Source organism: Anarrhichthys ocellatus, unplaced genomic scaffold, assembly GCF_004355925.1.
Source record: "Anarrhichthys ocellatus isolate YVR2014 unplaced genomic scaffold, GSC_Weel_1.0 scaffold90, whole genome shotgun sequence".
NCBI classification, from domain to species: Eukaryota; Metazoa; Chordata; class Actinopteri; order Perciformes; family Anarhichadidae; genus Anarrhichthys; species Anarrhichthys ocellatus.
In genome coordinates this window covers 76,730-95,944 of record NW_022280120.1, presented here as the reverse complement: position 1 = coordinate 95,944, position 19,215 = coordinate 76,730, and the positions used below count along the sequence as shown (strand labels likewise).

Sequence of the window (19,215 nt, the reverse complement as noted above, 5' to 3'; positions counted from 1 at the left end):
GCGTAGCCAGCCAGGTCCTTTTGCCACATCTTAATCCTCAAAAGGTCTCAAAACTGACTGTGTGTTTATGCAGCTAGCTCTGACAATCACTGCTGAGTGACTCAAAGCGCGAAGAGTCGAGGAGAAATGGCAGACTGTATCGTTCTATGTGGAAAAAAAATGTTTTTGTAGAGAAATACTTCTAAGCCAAAAGGTGAGCCCATGAATTATGACCTATAATATGAATTAGTCTAAGTGCAGTTTGATTTTATTCAACAAACTGAAGTTGCATTAAATTACTTCACATTACAGCCTGTCTCCAAAACGAACAAAAACAATTCACTTAACTATTAATGAAAACTCCACGTACAAGCGCGATTTTAAACTATTGATATCCAATTTCTGCTCGCCAAACATCTTACTTTGCACATATTTAGATCAGAGAAGCCTTTTTCTGATGGTGTGCCCACGAATCCTTTTAATAAGTTCAGTGTTTGGACCACTGTATTGATAGTATCCTGCTTACGGCCATGGTTGTCAGTAGGTGGCGCTATGACTATGAGTTAATATTGGCATGCAGAAACCATGACTCTTTTCAAGCATGTCAAGATTGGGACAGTTTTGACAAAGTATAGTCGAGTTACAACAGCTTGATGGATGATGGCGAACCATGTAAAATGGCCGCCACACCACGTCAAAGCCGTTTCATGAAACCTCAAGCTTTTGCTAACTTTTAATCGCTAAGGTCTTTAGATTGTACTGCCCAAATTGGAAGTTGATCTGATCCCCAAATTTTCTACATCTAGGTGAAACACACTGCAAGGTCTGCATTGTTGAAATTTTGTAGGGGGCGCTATCGAGCCGACTTGCCACTCTGAAGCAATAAAATCATATCAGATAACTACAGTTAGGACTTTAAATGTGTGTACCATGTTTGGTTATGTTTTAAGCATTTTAGCCCCTCAAAAACACCTTAGTTTTGAGTCGCCACATGAGTCGCCACAGCAAAGTCATTCCATGAAAGGTCAAAAGCTTCGTGGGCTGGCATGATGAACGTCTTACAGTTGTGTCAAAAAACGTCATCAAATAAAAAATGGCCGACTTCCTGTTGGGTTTAGGACAGTGGCGGGCCGTGCATTTTATACCTGGGCATTCACTGCTGTCCTGCAGCTGAAACACAGCTACGGTTATTATTTGTTTCTTGTAAACATGAAGCCAACACCTATAGATCCACTAACTGCAGAGAATACGCCGAGACTGCGTCTCCTCTCTGCTCTGACTGCAGCTGGGACTGCTGCGCGAGGCTTCTGTGAGAGAGTCCACCTGTGAGTGCTTTGGGGCGGCGGAAGGGCTCAGGGCAGCATCAGCTGCTCGTTCACGACAGGACAGAACGTACGTGCTTTAACGTCAGAGTCAAGACACCAGAAAAGTCTCCAACAACACCAGAACAAGTCGCCATGAGGGTTTGGAAAGTTGCCAGATTTAGCGAGAAAGTCGGCAAGTTGCCAACACAGGCACCGGTTAAATATGTCCCCAGAGCAACATTGGACGTAAAAATGGTTCCTATCACATATTAAACCAAACAAAAATCCATCTTCATAAAAACAAGTTGTACAAATAATAATATATAAACAAGCACATTAAAGCTACTGCAGATGTAAAAACAAATGCATTTAACTTACCAGAGCTGCTGTTCACTATTTAAAGACAAAGTCCTCCTTTCTTTGTTAACAAAGAGTTTAATCTCACGGTTGTTCAGAACATCCGTGTGTTTTAGTTCCAGTAACAAGTCCTTCTTGATTCATGGACGCCAGTGAAGACAGTCGAGCCTCCCCAGTTGTATTTCTTGAATATGTTTTAATGCGTTTGAGGGCTGAGAATGTCCGCTCAACAGAGACAGCAGATATTGGGATTGTCACCGCCCAACATGTCACGCTAGCCCACTGACCAATCACGTACTTGTAGACCAGCTAGCAGGCTCTGGCACGTCAAAGAATAAACCCAAACATGTCAAACTAAAGATCTGATTGGTTGAAGACTATGACAATCAACAATATCGTCCCCATTCACTTAAACTGCACATGGATTCACTTGTGAGTCTGCGGGCCTCTGTTCTTACCTAGAGACACAGAGGTGAAATCTGATTGGATAAAAGCTCTTAAAACAAGCTGCACTGGAAGCAGAGCAACTGAGGAAGACAGTAGCCGTGCAATGAGATAATAAGATGATGGGAAAAATATTTTTATAAATTATAATACATGAAGTGTATTTAAGGAAAAATATTAAATTATAAAATAGCTATAACTTTGTGATTCTGTTTAGGCCAGCAGAGAAGGCCTTGCAGGCCCTGAAGGCCCACCACTGGTTTAGGACATACCTCTATGAGGCTTTTTTTGTACGTCCCATCACGTTACATATACATACCAAATTTCATACAGCTGGGTGAAACCCAAAGTTGGGGCTACTCCAAAGGGGTGCTATCGAGCCATTTCGTCTGACCTTAGCCCGACACCCCAATTTGCTTGCTATTTTCACAGAGTCAGATTGTTTTGAAGAATGGACGTATAGCCCAAGCACCTCATTTTCCCACTGAAAGACAAAGAATAATAACAATAAACATAATAATAATAATAAATATTAGAAGAACGATAGGTCCTACGCTTGTCTGACTTCGTTGGTGCTCGGGCCCTAAATATTTAATTTCTTTGTGTGTTTTATGGTGCTATAAAACGTTAGTAGCGTTCGAGTCAGTATATTCAGAACTATTAAACTGAAATTCGCTGTTTGCCAGGTTCTTTGAAGGTAGCAGGCTCGTTCGAGATGAGCCAGTCTAGCACAGAATCAATCACCGGCAATCAGCGCACAATGCATGCCGGTTAGATTTGTGTCCGATTTGATCCCAACTTGCTCTGACGTCACAAACACTTGGTCAACGATAACCTCACAAGATTGAGGCGGCCACAGATTTTAGAGCCAGGCGCTGCAGTTGCTCACAATCGACTGCATGACCCAGGGTTATTGCTGAGCTGCACGTTAATGCAGACGTACTTGTAGACTACCTCGGTAGCTCTGGCACGTCAAAGAATACGCCCAGCATGTCAAACTAAAAATCTGATTGGTTGAACACTATGACAATCAACAATATCGTCCCCATATACTTTAATCAGCAAAGGCTTCCTAGCAGGCCTCGGGCCTCTAGTCTTACCTAGACACACAGAGGTGAAATCTGATTGGATAAAAGCTCTACTTAAAACAAGCTGCACTGGAAGCAGAGCAACTGAGGAAGACAATAGCTGTGCAATGAGAAAATAAGACAATGGGAAAAATAATTAGAATGATGTAGTGTATTTATGAAAAATTATAAAATAGCTATGCTTGGCCTTCGCCAGATCAATGAGCTGATTGGCTCTTAGATTTGACAACAAACACCACGTTTTGTAGAAATTCCTGTTTTTCTGTGTAATTGTAATATTTGATGATAGATTGTTGGCTATCAGTCTCATGTTGTGCAACAAAGGTTTAATCTAAAAACATATCTTGTGTGATTGATAATAATAACGATTATTTATATAATATATCAAAACGAGCAGCAAAGTGTTTCACAGGCAGACATAAAAAGAACAACGGATAGCATACAAATGCAGATACACGCACGTTTCCACATGAACATATATTTACAAACACACATGAATGAATCCGAACGAGGTCTGTAAACTACAAGAAGCCTACAGATTGGATCTAACAGGAAGTAACTGTTTCTTTGACTTCCTGTTTGAAGGCGGCTGGAATCTGTCGGACTTGACCGCAGGTTTTGTTTTTCAACGCCCCCTGCTGCTACCGCCTGCTCTCGTCTACTTCCCAGACGAGGCGCAGCTCATCTCGAACGAGCCTAGCGTCTGGCCATCTGCGTACGTCATCAACACGAGACAGAAACGGGTGAAAGGTATCCCGGCTGTGTTTTTACGTCATACACCTCTGTGCCACACGAAGCAGAGATCTATGCCAGAGGCATGATGAATGTGAACAGAATTGTCGTACTCTCTAAATCCGTTCAAATCGGACAGCGGCTGCTCGCATGTAATACGAGGCATGCTGGGGAACAAGTGGTCCGCCTCCAGCAGCGGAGGTCCGTTAGAACGCACTCAAGGAACCTCGCGTATGCCAAGGATCTGTTCCTTGGTCAGGTGAACAAGGTGACGTCTCTGAGTGTTTACTTGTCAAATGACTGTCGTTGTGATTTCGGCGTAGAGTCAGCTAGTGATGGACGGACGAGGCTACGGGTCTGTCTTTCTATTTATCGGTAATGTTGTGTCGAAGACTGTTTTCCCGTCGATATGTGTGTGACCCCAACCTTACACAACTAGCGTTAACTAACTCTCAGCTATGAGCTATGGGTAGCGGCGACGAGTCTGCTGGTTTCTATGGTGCTGAGTGACTTAGAAGTTGATATCATTCTGGATTACTGCATGACATAAAACAACCTCAGTTGCTGCATTTATTTATCATTAGCCTATTTCACAATTTAAAGGTTGAAGGTTAAAGAAAAGGTTATAGATCAGGGGTATTCTGTTCATATTCAACGAGGTCCAATTAGAAATAATTTCCTCACGCAAAGGTTCAGAACATCACAGTAATGTAACTTTAGTGCCATAATGATTGAAGTAGCCCAGCAGCTGTATTAACGTCTCTATGTAGCCAACAACTGACTGTCAAATCAAATAAAGAAAATTCAATTGAATAACATCTCAGCAATATTTATCAAATTGAACTGGATGAATTATAAATGATAAATATTAACTTTTTCTCTCGTTTTAAAGTTAAAAAAAAAGGGCTGGATTTCAAAATAAAAAAATTACATAACAAAAAGCTTTTGTAAAATGTTTATGCTGATTCCAAGTATTGTTCTTCAAATCTTTATTCAACTATTTCTTCCGTACGTTTTTTGTTTCTACCTCTTATGCTTTTTGAATTATCAAGCATTTTGCAATTTATTTTTGAATGGGATCTCTATGGAGAACATTTTCAAATCCTCTTAAACTTTTTGAACTGTCACATTTTAACTTTTATGATTCTTTCAGATCTTTTCTGACTTTATATTGGGTGTGTATTGCAGAGTGAAGAGGAGCTTCAGATTCTTGTGAAAATTATATTTCTATTTTTGCCACTGATTCCACAATTTTCACTTATGCATAATTTTTTGGTGAAAGTGTAGCTAATCCTGTCCAGGTCTCGACGGATGACTGTGGAATCCAACAGATTTACACATTTAGAAAAAGTGGAAAAGTGAGAGGAAGTCCAAATATCTGCTCCATAGAGACCAATGTTAATTCTTACTCCAAGAACATCTTCCTCAGACAACCGTACAACATTTCTACATCGCCACTGACTATGACTATTACTGCTACTTCAAATACTGCTATTACTACTTATTCTACTGCTGTTATTTCAAATACTATGACCTCTACTACAGCTATTACTACGACTACTGATACTACTACTTTTACTACTTTTTCTTCTAATGCTAATAATACTTCTAGTGCGTTTGTCCCCCAGGCTGAGGTCTTTCCTTACCCAGAGATTGGAAATGAAGAAGTGGACGAACTCAACCAGCTTGTTGCGCCCGTGGAAAAATTCTTCAACGAGGAAGGTGAGAGAGATCTGATAAATGTAAATCCAACTGCAAAATGCTAAGAGCAGCATACATATGTTTTTATGCATGAATATTGATGCTAGAATTGATGATGAATGTTTATTGTGATTTTAGTTGACTCGGCTAAAATTGACAGAGAAGCCAAAATCCCTCCAGAGACGTTGAATGGGCTGAAGGAGCTCGGGCTGTTTGGGATCATGGTTCCGGAGGAGTATGGTAAGATGACCAGCTCTTTGTGAGTTCTAACTTAAGCTAGTTATGACTAAGTGGATATTAGACCATTAAAACAGGTCGCAACACACAAATAAGTTCTTAGACTAGTTGTTTATAAAAATGTGCAGCCGTGTAACGGCCAGGTATTACGCAATCCATCCACTACAGTTTATACCCAACCCTGAGTTAAAATGGCTCCATAACTGGTTGTCTCTCATGCAAGTTAGAAATACAGTAATAGTCCCACCGTGTCCTATCAGCACAAGTTAAAGGAGGTGTCTTTTTTTCTTTCTGTCCCAGGGGGTCTCGGATTGTCCAACACCGTGTATGCACGACTGGCAGAGGTCACCTCATTAGACGGCTCTATTGCTGTGACACTGGCTGCACATCAAGCCATTGGACTGAAGGTAAAAACGAGATGATGTCACATTGTATATTAAATTATTCTCTTCACTTGGCTCATCATGAGCGTGTCCGTCATGGGGAGGAACTGGAGGGAAGGTTTTAGCCTGGCGGCAACCTCTGGATATGTTGAGTGAAGCCGATGCGGAAGTTACTTAAACTTGCATTCTCTCTACTGACCAGCAGGGGGCGACTCCTCTTGTTGCAAAAAGTCTGATTGTATAGAAGTCTATGAGAAAATGACTCTACTTCTCTCTTGATTTATTACCTCAGTAAACATTGTAGACATGAGTTTATGGACTCAATCTCTAGTTTCAAGTCTTCTTCAATACAGCATGATGTTCATTTAGTACATTATGGTCCAGTTAGAGTCAAATAGACCATAAAGCAGAGTATGTTTTAGGGCGGGCTTACTGTGATTGACAGGTTGCTACCATTACCAGAGCCGTATACGACGTCTCTACGTCACTTCTCCGCATTCCAAATATGGTAACTTCCGTTCATTGGATGCACAAAAAAAATAGCGAGCGCCGTATTCCAAGATGGCGACGGCCAACTCGAGACTTCATAACAGCAGTCCACAAACCAGTGGGTGACGCCACGATGACCACGTCCACTTCTTATATACAGTCTGGTTTTAGCCTGTGATAGCACGGTTGGTATCGAGGTTCTTGCTAACAGCTGTTTGGCGTTTCAGGGGATTCTGATAGCAGGAAATGAAGCCCAGAAGCAGAAGTATCTGCCCAAACTGGCCTCTGGAGAACACATTGCAGCGTTCTGTCTGACTGAGCCTGGAAGGTAACTTCACTGAAACCTCATTTACATTTTGCAGCCCAGTTGCAGATGAAGATCTGTAGAATTAGACGACAGTGGTGACTCCAGTGATCCAAACATTTCCAATAACTCCGATTGTTGTAAAGTCGAAACGTAATGGAAAAAAAAAAAGATGTAATCATTCCTGAAATTCAGAATATGTTTTTAAGTAACAAAATATTGTGCTTCAATCCATATTTGTTGGTGTTTATCCTTTCAAAAGCAACATTTTAACTGCGGTCAGGGAGGGAGTGAACGCTTTTTAAAGGCACTGTACCCCGGCTCAGTAATAAGATTTCCAACCAATCAGAAACGAGCAGTTCCCACCGCAAGGGTGACGTTGTGATGTCGTCTTTACTTTACTTTGGTTGGGTAAGCTTAACTAACGCTCAGTTTGATCCATTTCAGTGGAAGTGATGCAGCCTCCATTCAGACCCGTGCGACCCTGTCGGAAGACGGCAAACATTACCTGATCAACGGCTCCAAGGTGAGGGCAATTCATTCTTTACCCTCGCTCATTCGTTATTGGTTTTTCCCTGAACTCTGAAGATCCCCCGTCTGTCAACTTGTGTGTCACCAGTTTTGGATTTCAAACGGCAACATGGCAGATGTCATGACCGTGTTCGCCAGGATGGAGGTGGTCGTAGATGGCGTGAAGAAAGATAAGATCTCTGCGTTTATCGTGGAGAGGGCTTTCGGGGGCGTCACCAGCGGCAAGCTCGAGGACAAACTGGGCATCCGGGGCTCCAATAGTAAGCCTCTCATGATTCAGATAGGAGGGGGCGAACACATGGGAGGGATCTTTGGTAGAGTCATTTGTAACCAAACTATTTGACTTTTCCAGCTTGCGAAGTGTCCTTTGACAACGTCCCCGTGCCAGTGGAGAACGTCATAGGAGAAGTAGGAGGTGGGTTCAAGGTAAGCTTCATCCTTTATCCACGTGACTGTCTCTGCTGAGGGCGTGGTGGTTTGCTTACCGACCCTTTCTCTTTGTGTTGGACAGGTCGCCATGAACATCCTGAACTCGGGGAGGTTCAGTATGGGCAGTTCTTCAGCTGGAATGATTAAAAAACTGATCGGTAAAAAAAAAAAACGTTGTTAAAGAACTTCCATGTGTTGGTTTTGTAGAGATAATTTCATTTCGACTTTTGTCTTTTTCTTTCTTTATAGAATTGACTGCCGAGTACGCCGTAACCAGAAAGCAGTTCAACAAAAGCCTGGGTGAATTCGGAATGATTCAGGTACGGTCTACTTTTTCCCTCCGTTGTGAATAAGCGACTCCACTCGTGCTGGTCTGAGGTGAATAAAGTGTCTTTGCCCTGTGACTGCAGGAGAAGTTCGCATTGATGGCTGTCAATGCCTTTGTGATGGAGAGCATGGCGTACCTGACAGCGGGGATGATGGACAGACCGGGCCTTCCAGACTGTTCTCTGGAGGCTGCCATGGTTAAGGTTAGACGGCTTCTCATCAAATCTTGTTCATGTAAAAAATAGAATGTCTCATATTGTGTTTTCTGTTCAGGTGTTCAGCTCAGAGGGAGGCTGGATTTGTGTCAGTGAAGCTCTGCAGGTCCTGGGAGGTCTGGGTTACACCAAGAACTACCCCTACGAGCGCTACGTCAGGGACTGTCGCATCCTGCCCATCTTCGAGGTAAAAGGGGACGCCTGATGGGATCTCTAAAAGAGGATGATTATTATAACCAAATCATTTTTCTTTTGCTTTATTTCTCATGCAGATTACTGTCTAATTGACGTGTGTATGTATTACATGAATATAATGTAATGAAATGGTCAGCTTCCCTAAATTTTATTGACTGTTTTGAAATAGAGTACAGCTGTTTTGAAATAGAGTACAGCTGTTTTGAAATAGAGTACAGCTGTTTTGAAATAGAGTACAGCTGTTTTGAAATGTAGTACAGCTGTTTTGAAATGTAGTACAGCTGTTTTGAAATGTAGTACAGCTGTTTGTATGTTTGTAAATACAGTACAGCTGTTTGTATGTTTGTAAATACAGTACAGCTGTTTTATGGGCGGCTTCAACCACAAGTGCTCTTCCCGTGCTTATTGTATTCATGATTGTAACGTGCACCAGCCTCAAGTAGCCAGCCGGAAGAAGACCAGTCACCGTGAGGTTTTTATCCTCTTTTAGTTATCACAGTCACAGTGATCAAACGCTTATTTATTTATTTATTTATTTATTTATATATATATATATATATATATATATATATATATATATTTATATTATAAAAAAAACAGAATCATTCCTATTCAAATGCTGTTGTAGTGTTCAAGTAGTCCACTGAAAGGGGTCTTTTCATCCATGCTAACGTATGTAAATACATGTTAAAACTACGGTAATGCTATATTTTTTTTACCTTGCTCCGTTATACTTTGCCTCGTGCTGACCCGTCTGCTTCCAGCTGGCTACCTGAGGCTGGTGCTGCAGGCACATTGAGATCATGCCAGGAAATAGAAAGTCATTTTCTCTCAATGAAAAACATAGTCACCTCTATGCTTCTGACAAACTGTCAGAAACTGTCAGGTACGCCAAGCATCCCATCACACCCATCACCCTGACATAAAGTTTTAGGTCACCAGCATCACCAGCACCCATCACAAAGGCACTGCCTGCAGCAGTGAAATCCAAGCAAGGAGAATGAGTCATGGCTGCTGGTGACCTAAACAGTTAACCAATGTGCCTATAGGGGGAACACCAGTGGTTAAAGCCACGCTGAAACAGGTGAAGCAGGGATTGAAAAAAAGTAATTTATATGGTAATCTGCATGAGAAATAAAAACAAAAACATAAAATATTTTGTTGAAATAGTCACCCGTTTACAGTGATCAGTTTGAGCTGGACAGATGTGATCACTTTAGAGGTTTCCTCTGTCGTTCTTCTCTCTGGGCATTAGTTCCAACTTCGACCATCAAAGGTCATGTTCTCTGTCCTGTTCCTGTCACTTCTTTGGCATAAAGAGGGGAATCAAATGTGTTTTATGTGGGTGAGACTCGACTGCAGTTGGTTTAAGAGGATAATTTCTGTCAGTGGCCACCAGGTGGCACATTTGACTTTGAAATCCGAGGTCTTGCATGGACTGCTTTTTAGTTAAGGACTAAGGAGTCTTTCTGTAGTTTGATGGACCATGAGGTGTGAATCAATCACACTGTTTTATTTGAGTTGATAGTGTGCAATTTGTAAGGTTCTGTTGCTGTTTTCAGGGTACCAATGAAATCCTGAGGATGTACATCGCTCTCACTGGAATGCAGTACGCTGGCAAAGTCCTCACAGGGAAGATAAAGTAAGCTTCTGGAGGTTATTCAATGCATTCATTGATACCGTGACATTGGACGAGATGTAAATTGTGATTTTGGTTTGTGTAGTTTTTCTTTTGTCTTGGACACTGGGGTCTCAAACTCCCGGCCCGCGGGCGAAATCCGGCCCGCCACGTCATTTTATGTGGCCCGCGAATCCGCCAGCAAAAAAATAATAATAATAATAATAATAATTAAAAGTTAGACTTGATAATAAAAATATCCCCATAGTCGAAATTATGAGATACTTAAATACAGTGATAGAAGCAGCTCTTTGGGTGGTTACTGTACACTTGACAGGGAAATGTATTGTGAGTACATGGAAGACTACTCTAAACGTGGCTTTAATACACATGAAATACTTCACGTGGGATTGTGCAAATGCACCCTTGAAAGGATTTTAAGCATTGAACAAAGTTATTGTAATAACTTGTGTTTGATATTTGTCTTTGATGTTTCTTTAATAGTTTGATAGAGTAATGTGGGTTTCTTAACCCTAAATTAAAAGGATTTAAGTTATAATAACAGAAATGTGCTTAAATATATCTTTACATTTACATAACTGCATGTACAATATTTTTACACTTGAATAAACAATAATCAAATGCAGAGAGTTATTTAACAATAAGTTAGGAGTAGTTACATTTACACAGTATTACATTTACAACTGGCCCTTTGAGGGCGACCGTGATGCTGATGTGGCCCAGAGTGAAAATGAGTTTGACACCCCTGCTTCAGGGCATCCCTCCAAAACAACATGAAAATCATATACATGTTTCATTAATATTTTGGAGCTGCCGTCGCTAACACGTTAGCAAAGCGTGTACTTAGCAGCTACGTAGCAACATTAGCATGTATTTGGAGATGTGTTTCCGTGTCCTGTATTTATTCTGTTTTGTCTCCTCCACCAACTCGTGAGGAAAGAAATCGCTCTCTCTCTCTAGCTGCCAAATGCTCCTCTGTAATCACCAGCTAGTCGCTAATTGTTTCTGCTGTTTGTTGCTAAGCGAGTAGTGTGGGTAGTGTAGTTTTTTTTATCAGTTTTTTTTGAAAGCGCTGATAGTCGAGAGCCGATCAAACAATCTCAATTTTAAAGCCCAAAACTCTGTAGAGCCAAGGTGAACTGCAGAGTCGGGTAACAGTTCTATGTGGGCTCATTACTACGAGCGACTCCTTTCCCTTCACACAAACATTTTTCTCCATTGATATTATAGAAATATGAATAAATGTAATGCTTCTCTGGTCTTAAAAGGCTGAAATCTGTGTGGCCGTGACTACGTTATGGATTTTCTTCACTGAAACACCATCTCGTCTTTTCTCCGCTCTGCCTGCAGGGAGATGAAGAAAGGAAACATTGGCATGGCTCTGGGCATGGTGGGCAAGAAACTGAGGAGCTCATTGGGAAGTACAGCTGACCTCGGCCTGACGGGGAAGGACGGAGTGGTGCACCCCAGCCTGGCAGTGAGACATTCTATCTGAACTTGGAGGGTTACGGTTTCTGTAAATCTACGTATGCATTGGTTGATGCTCTGGAGTTTTTCCGTTTACAGGAAAGCTCAAAGAAGTTTGAACAGAATGTCGGCCTCTTCGGATCGACTGTGGAGAGCCTGCTGTACAGATATGGAAAGGTAACGTTTTGTTCTTTTACATTCTGGAAAGTAGCTGTGGGATCTTCTTGAATGTACGAGTTGTTTGTAATTGGCAGCAGATATCTGTTTGTGTCTCTGAGGTGTTCAGACAGCTGCTCTCCTTCACTGTGCTTTTGTGACCACGGCTTCCCCACAGACGCTATAAACCTGTTGGAAACAGATCGGCTTTTCCAGATCCCTACTTCCTGTGTCGTTCCCCTCAGAGGGCTTTCATCACACTGCAGTCTCCGGCTGCTGAGCAATGAGACCTAGAATATTTAAGTTGAGGATTATGTGGGGATCTATTAGCAGAAATGAAATATGATATTTATAACTATGTTTTTATTCGTGTATAGTCACGTCATGTTTCTGTTGGCTTAGAATGAGCCCTTCATATCTACTTGGGGGGCGGGTCCTCTTCACGGAGTCCGTCATGTTTCTACAGCAGCCCAGAACAGACAAACCAAACACTGGCTCGAGAGAGAGGTTTTACGTTACCTGAAGGCCACCGTAGTTCTCCACACTTTTGGAAAGGGAGGAGTGAGCGGAGGGATATTCAGTTGGTTACAATCTGCAACCTCACCACTAGATGGCTCTAAATCCTACACACGGCTCCTGTAAAGTCAAAATAGATAAGCTTGATGATCAACGCTTCATAAAAGATAAAACACTAAAATATTTTGGGGAAATCGGGGCAGTTATTAAGGACAGCTCCTATTAGAGAGCAGGAACTTTCCCCAGGGACTAGGAACCCTTTGAAGAAGTTATTACGACAGCAGGGATGACCGTCGCTGGTTGGCTTTAGATGGCGTACAGCGTCATTCATGACGCAAGGAAGTACTCCGGTATGGCTTTGGGACCAGAGGAGGTAATTTCTCTCTTGTTTGATGGCAGCAAAAGTAAAGTCGCTTCTCGACTCATTTAGAAGAAGAAAATAAAGGGAGAGAGATCTCGCTGAGAGGCCGAGCGGTAGAAGAGACCTCCACCAGCCCGCCTCAGTGTCCGGGTCTTTAGATCGCTATGGAAACACAGAAAACATTGGGCTGAAGTTCTTTTAACAGATGGTCCTGCATGGGACTTATTATTTGGTGTTACTGATAGGAGAGAAGGCCCAAGCGCTAATAAAGTGGAATGTTCCTTTAATAGGTACTCCTTCTAATAGCTTGGAGTGTTTAGTGTGTAAGATGTGGGTCACACCCAGTCTACTGCACTTGCTACATTTAGACATCTTCCCACGGAGAGGTCACAAATGGTTAAACCTGCCGAGAGAAGAGCCCCGCTGTCACACACGAGCCCGGGTGGGACCCTGGTGTCTGTATGGACTCGTGTCAAACACAGGAAGCGATTTATCTACAACTTACGGGCTAAATCCAAACCGAGAGCTCAGCCGGGCTGAGAGCACATTTAATTTCTCCCTCTGTGGTGTTTTTGGGGAGAGGCCCTCTTGAAGAAGTGTTCCACAAAAATGTCCCAAAAGTTCCAAAGCTGTCACTACTGGGAGTAATACCAGAAGGTATTGATGCGATGACAAATATTGCTTAAAGCAGCAATTAAATGCATCGCAGTGAAGTTGCTAAAACCTCGCCCCCGAAACATGCAACATCTGGACCGAGAAGTTCTGAGGAAACTTACAGACAGAAGACATGACATGCTCCGGAAACAGATAGAAATATAACAGATATAAATGTTAACAGTGAAGTGACTCTAAATCCTGCTACACATTCTGAATCAAACATTTTGTCATCTCATCTCGTATACTCGCACCATTCTCACACACACACACTTCCCCCTGAATATGATTGAATCATCTGCAGAAACTGAACCTCCTCACTGTATTACAGAGACACGACTTTAACCATCTCTGAGGTTGGGAATGATTGATGATTAAAGTGTCCCGTTATTGTTGTTTCAGACCATAGTGGATGAACAGCTCATCCTGAAGAGAGTAGCAGATGTGCTGATCAATCTCTACGCCATGACGGCTGTGTTGTCCAGAAGCAGCCGCTCCATCAGCATCGGGCTCAGGAATCACGACCACGAGGTGTGTACAGTACACACACACACACACACACACACACACCAAACTTTAATTAACACATACTCAGGAGTGTCCAGATTTATTTGGCCAAGCAGAATTAGGAAGAAAACACAATCTTTCTGAAATCCTCCATTAACCATTTAAATACTTGGCTACACCACGTGTACGGAGGAAGAGCGTCCGTGGTCATAACTTCAAAGGCCGTACACCTACACACCTGGAATTAATACTCAGGTTGAGCGGATTTCTCTGTCTTTCACAGTGAAAGACGTTTTCCATTTGGCTCAACAGATTGGTACGCATCGGTTTCTCTATATTGACACCATCTATCACTGATAGTAGGAGCAGAGCCTCACTGAACCCGTACAGTACCATGTGGCTGTAGAGCAGCAGCTTCAGTCCTCCGTGTGTCGATACAGCATGTGTCCAGGCACAGGAGTGAGTGTACACAATGTACTTGTTTTGTGAACACACAATCATTAGTTGTAAAACGGAAGGATATAGACTTTAAGTGTAAAATGTACGCTGTCCAGCAGCCTGTATAGACAGCCGGACCGGTTAAAGGTGCGGTGTGTAGCATCTATTAGCAGGTTTAGAATGTCATCACCATGTTTTCTTGAGTGTTGTAAACACCTGAAAATAAGAATTGTTGTGTTAATGTAGAATGAGCCGTCTATATACGTATAAATCTACACGCACGCACACAAAAAAAAAATAAGCTCGTATACTACCCACATTGTAGTGATCTAAAGTTGGAAATCTACAAAGTTTCTGTTTAATCAAAACACACGTCGTTCCTAATTAGCTCAGGCTGTTTTCACTGCAGCAAGTCGTCTACTGAACGCAATTAAAGCAGCATGTCAACATTCTGTCACCTCTGATTCTGTGCTCTTTTGTTGCCAAGCCATTTAATTGTGTCCATTGTGTGCGAGTGCTTTGACTTGTTTACTTAGATGTAGTATAGCTATAATTTTTACTTGGCTCTTTTGTCGAGGTGTAACTACAGCATGTGCCGCTCCACCTTCAAGCAAAGCAGAGCCCACCAGTGCTCAATGGAGAGCCATTAGAGAAGCCTCCTGTGTTTCAGATGGGCAGCAGTGTTCCTCTCCGCTGTAGCTACAGGCATAACACGCAGCTGCCCCACCCTTTGTGTTTTATGTAAAACACGCACAGAGACTTTAGAGATCCTGTCTAACTGAATTCCATTCCAAAAATAGTCGTTTGTCTTTTTTCCTTTCTTTTTTTGTTTCGCCCCAGGATCACCGAGTAATTCAAACCAAGTTCTGAATTATTTCAAAAGCAAATGTGGCTTCAATCATCCAGCGTAGTTCCACATGATAGAAGCTTGGTTCATGTTTGGTTTTGGGCCTGTTCATTTCGTGTAAATAATAAAAAAATAGAAAAACTGCTAATCTGACATTTGTGTAAATTGAAACCTATGGGTTATTGATGAAAATGGAAGCTGCGAACCTTTGCAACAGTCTCCCTTCACATTTGATTAGTTCCTGACATTTAGCACTTTCAACTGCCTACTGCATCATATTCTGTGTGCGCGCGTGTGTGTGTGTTCCAGTTGGATTCATGTCTGCCGTTTTCTTTTTCGCACGTTTATTTTTCTAGGTGCTGCTCGCAAACACATTCTGCAGCGACGCTTTCTTCAAGAACAATTACTGGATGACTCAGTTGCAGAAACGTAAGTACAACACAAAATGGTAATTGAGAACAGCCCCTTGCCTCGTTTTTTTTTTTTTTTTTGTTGTTTTTTTACTGCATCTCAGTACAAAAGACTTGCATGTGTTGCGGAATTTCCCCCAACAACAGCCCACATACCAACACATGAAACCCCTTGCTGCTTCTCATTTTCACACGGAGCGTGTTTTGTATGTGATCCAGATTTATCCGGTGACATGATCCAGACAGATAAAAAAAAAGTTGTTTCATATTCAACGAGCGAATGTGATTCCCACGTCCATTTTTCAGACTCTCCCGAGAACAACGACGCCAACATCAAGAAGATCGCCAGAGAGGTCCTGGAGAACCGAGCCTACGTCTGCTCTCACCCCCTCGAGCGGACATACTGAGCCGTCACGTGTGACCGGAGTGCTGTGGCTCCTCTCTTCTGATTGGACGATGTGGACCGGTCCAATTCACAGCTCCAGTGATTGTGACTCTATTAGTACTTACTTTGGTTGACATTATTCCTACACCCAATGAATAACTTAAGAGATTTATGTTAGTAGATACTATATTTTATTAACTTGGCTTCAAAGGTAACACTTTTGGGGACATGGCGTTACGAGCTTCATTCAAAGGGCTTATTAAGTTTAAAATAAAGTACTTGCACAAGATACGTGTTTTAATGGTTATTGGCCTACTTGGTCGACACTTTAGTTTTTGTGAGGTGCATACTTCTGAAAAGTGAAGACGCTCCTCTCGCGGTCCGTCAGAGGCAGGCCGGTCCACTTCTACTGGAAGGAGCGCTGCTTCCTGAATCCACTGTGAGAAGCAGACAGAACATAGCACATGAACACAAAAGCCTTTCATGGTTCTCTCTATAGTCTACTGGAAAACTCCTATATGAAGCCCAGAAATGTTGTGTCCCATCAACGTTTATGATTAAAATATAATCTATGAGATGAGCTTAGTCTTGGTTGCTAAAAGTTGCATGTTGGGCAATTGGAGTTATTAGCATAATGAGCTAATGAATTGCTTAAGTCAATGTTTGGGATGTCCATAACTTCATCTATTAGCACGGTGCAGTAGTGCAACCTTTCCTCATTATCATAATTAGCATGAATTATGTAAACATTGGGTCAAAATCACTGATGGACATATGGATCCACATCAATTTAGAAAGCATTCAATATTTAGTTTTTATTCCTCATTATGCTATTTATCCTCAACCACAAAGGTTTCATTACATTTAGTAAAAAAAAAAAGGTTTTATGAGAAACAATGTGCAGCCCCCCCTCACCCATCCTTCTCCCAACGTCACCTGCTACCCTCCACTTAAAGCCCCCATGAATACCCACGGTGAAGGAGGGGAAAAAAGAGCTCACGATAAAGGTGTGTAACTGTTGTAAGTCTGTTGTAAGCTATGTTAGTTAGCTTAATTGCTACTTGGCTACAACGTTTTTCATTCGGAGCTTGAGTTTCTATAGGGTTAGCCAACAGGAATAGCTTAGGTAGGATTGCAGTTTCTTTTGAGTTTCTTTTCTTTTTTTAATTAAAATTTGAACTTTAAAACTGACGGAGGGACGTATGTCTGACGATGGCGGCGTTTTTGCCGGGGCCACGCTCTTCCCTTTCTCTGCGTTGTTGTTACCCAAATTCATCACAAACACCACTATTTGCTCTCTAACTGGATTTATTACCGACAACTGCAACCAGAAGCCCAGAAGAACTGAACAAACACTGAACTGAGGCAAGACGTTAAAGCCGCTAGAAATCTTTATTACACCGACTGTTTACATGCACCAAATATTACTGTTTTGGAGTAGAGACTTTTTGTGCGTCCGATTGCAATTATCCATGCAGCAAAGTGTAAACGTTGCCTTCGTTTAAGTCCTCGTGACCGATGAGGTGCAAAGGAATTCCTTAAAACTTCAAGCAAGGATTTTGAACCTGACAGAGAGAAACAGTGTTTGGGATTAAAATGCCTTGATTGCTGGAAAGCCTGCATTCTCTCTAATGGCCAGCAGGGGGCAACTCCTCTGATTGTATAGAAGTCTATGAGAAAGTGACTCTACTTCTCTCTTGATTTATTACCTCAGTAAACATTGTAATCATGAGTTTATGGTCTCCATCTCTAGTTTCAAGTCTTCTTCAATACAGCATGATGTTCATTTAGTAAATTATGGTCCATTTAGAGTCAAATAGACCATAAAGCAGGGTATGCTTTAGGGCGGGGCTACTGTGATTGACAGGTCGCTGCCTCTACATATACGGTGTCTCTACGTCACTCCTCCGCAATTCAAATATGGTCACTTTTGCTCACTGGTTGCAAAAAACCAAGATGGCGACGGCCAAAATGACGAACTCAAGACAGTCCACAAACCAATGTGTGACGTCACAACGACCATGTTCACTTCTTCTATACAGTCTACGGTCTGTATGCTAATCATCGGAGTGGATCTTGGGCAATGTTGAATTAAAATATCTAGAAGTCATTCCACTTTAAGAGCACCGTACCTTCAGCATCATGCCTGATTTCCTCACTGATTAATTATTGGGCTCATCTTTCTGTATCTCCTGAATTCTGTTTCCTCCCATGTGACACTTGAACTGTGGGAGGGGGGCGTTGCCTGGCAGCTTGGGGCCGCCACCAGGAGGCAGCTTCCCCAGCCATCAACAGTACGGCGCTCTGGCTGCCCCGAGCTGCTCCTGCTGCAGGTCTCCTGAGGATCAACAGCACACCTACTTAACTCTGTGGATTAAAAATTATGCTTTTATCGTCACATAACTGATAAAACTATTGATTTCACTTAACTGGATGGTTGGACAAACACCAGGACAGACGAAAGCAGATCATTTTTGTTCACTGCTGATATCTGAGGTTCCTCCCTGACCAAATCTATCCTCCAGTGTGGTGTGGAAGTGTGTTACTCAGCAGTAAAAACACTGGCTCAAACAGCCGCCATCTGGAGCCTCGATCAAAACATATCAATATTGGCCCTCAATACTGAGGAAAAGCTTACAGCCCAGACAGTTAAAGGAAAAAATCCAATCTTGGATACTGTGACTGTTGAACTTAGTGCGCTAGTCACTGTGTTGTACAGTGTGTCCAAAGCAGAGTTATTGTAAACTAAAACTGACACTAAAACAAAAATAAGCAGTAAAAAATAGTTAGTGAACTGAGACTAAAAACGATATCCTTTAATAAAACCAAAATTAAACTGAAATGGTATTACCTGGTGTATGTGTACATATATATGTATGTGTATGTATGTATGTATGTGTGTATATGTGTATATGTATATGTGTATGTGTATATGTGTATATGTATGTGTATATGTGTATGTATATGTGTATATGTATATGTGTATATGTGTATATGTATGTGTGTATATGTGTATATGTATATATATATATGTATATATATATATATATAATATATACATGTGTATGTGTATATATATATACATATATATATATATACATATATATATATATATATATA

General features: G+C 41.7%; 2 protein-coding genes across 2 annotated transcripts in view; one reads left to right on the top strand and one right to left on the bottom strand.

Moving 5' to 3' along the window:
* The first annotated feature begins 3,989 nt into the window (after nucleotides 1-3,989).
* acad9 (acyl-CoA dehydrogenase family, member 9) lies at nucleotides 3,990-16,384 on the top strand. Its single transcript, XM_031875406.1, has 18 exons — nucleotides 3,990-4,172; nucleotides 5,533-5,626; nucleotides 5,744-5,845; nucleotides 6,143-6,249; nucleotides 6,942-7,042; nucleotides 7,466-7,544; nucleotides 7,638-7,809; nucleotides 7,902-7,975; nucleotides 8,061-8,136; nucleotides 8,228-8,298; nucleotides 8,389-8,508; nucleotides 8,579-8,707; nucleotides 10,278-10,357; nucleotides 11,705-11,831; nucleotides 11,921-11,998; nucleotides 13,911-14,039; nucleotides 15,657-15,729; nucleotides 16,017-16,384. The coding sequence occupies exons 1-18, from the start codon at nucleotides 3,990-3,992 to the stop codon at nucleotides 16,115-16,117; spliced, it is 1,896 nt and encodes a 631-aa protein (XP_031731266.1). The 3' UTR covers nucleotides 16,118-16,384.
* Nucleotides 16,385-18,434: 2,050 nt separating this feature from the next.
* Nucleotides 18,435-19,215, bottom strand: part of cfap92 (cilia and flagella associated protein 92 (putative)) — a 22,821-nt gene continuing 22,040 nt past the window's right edge. Inside the window, exon 10 of the mRNA XM_031875367.1 lies at nucleotides 18,435-18,462. Coding sequence (XP_031731227.1) covers nucleotides 18,453-18,462 — 10 coding nt within the window. The 3' untranslated portion in view covers nucleotides 18,435-18,452. The remainder of the gene's footprint in view (nucleotides 18,463-19,215) is intronic.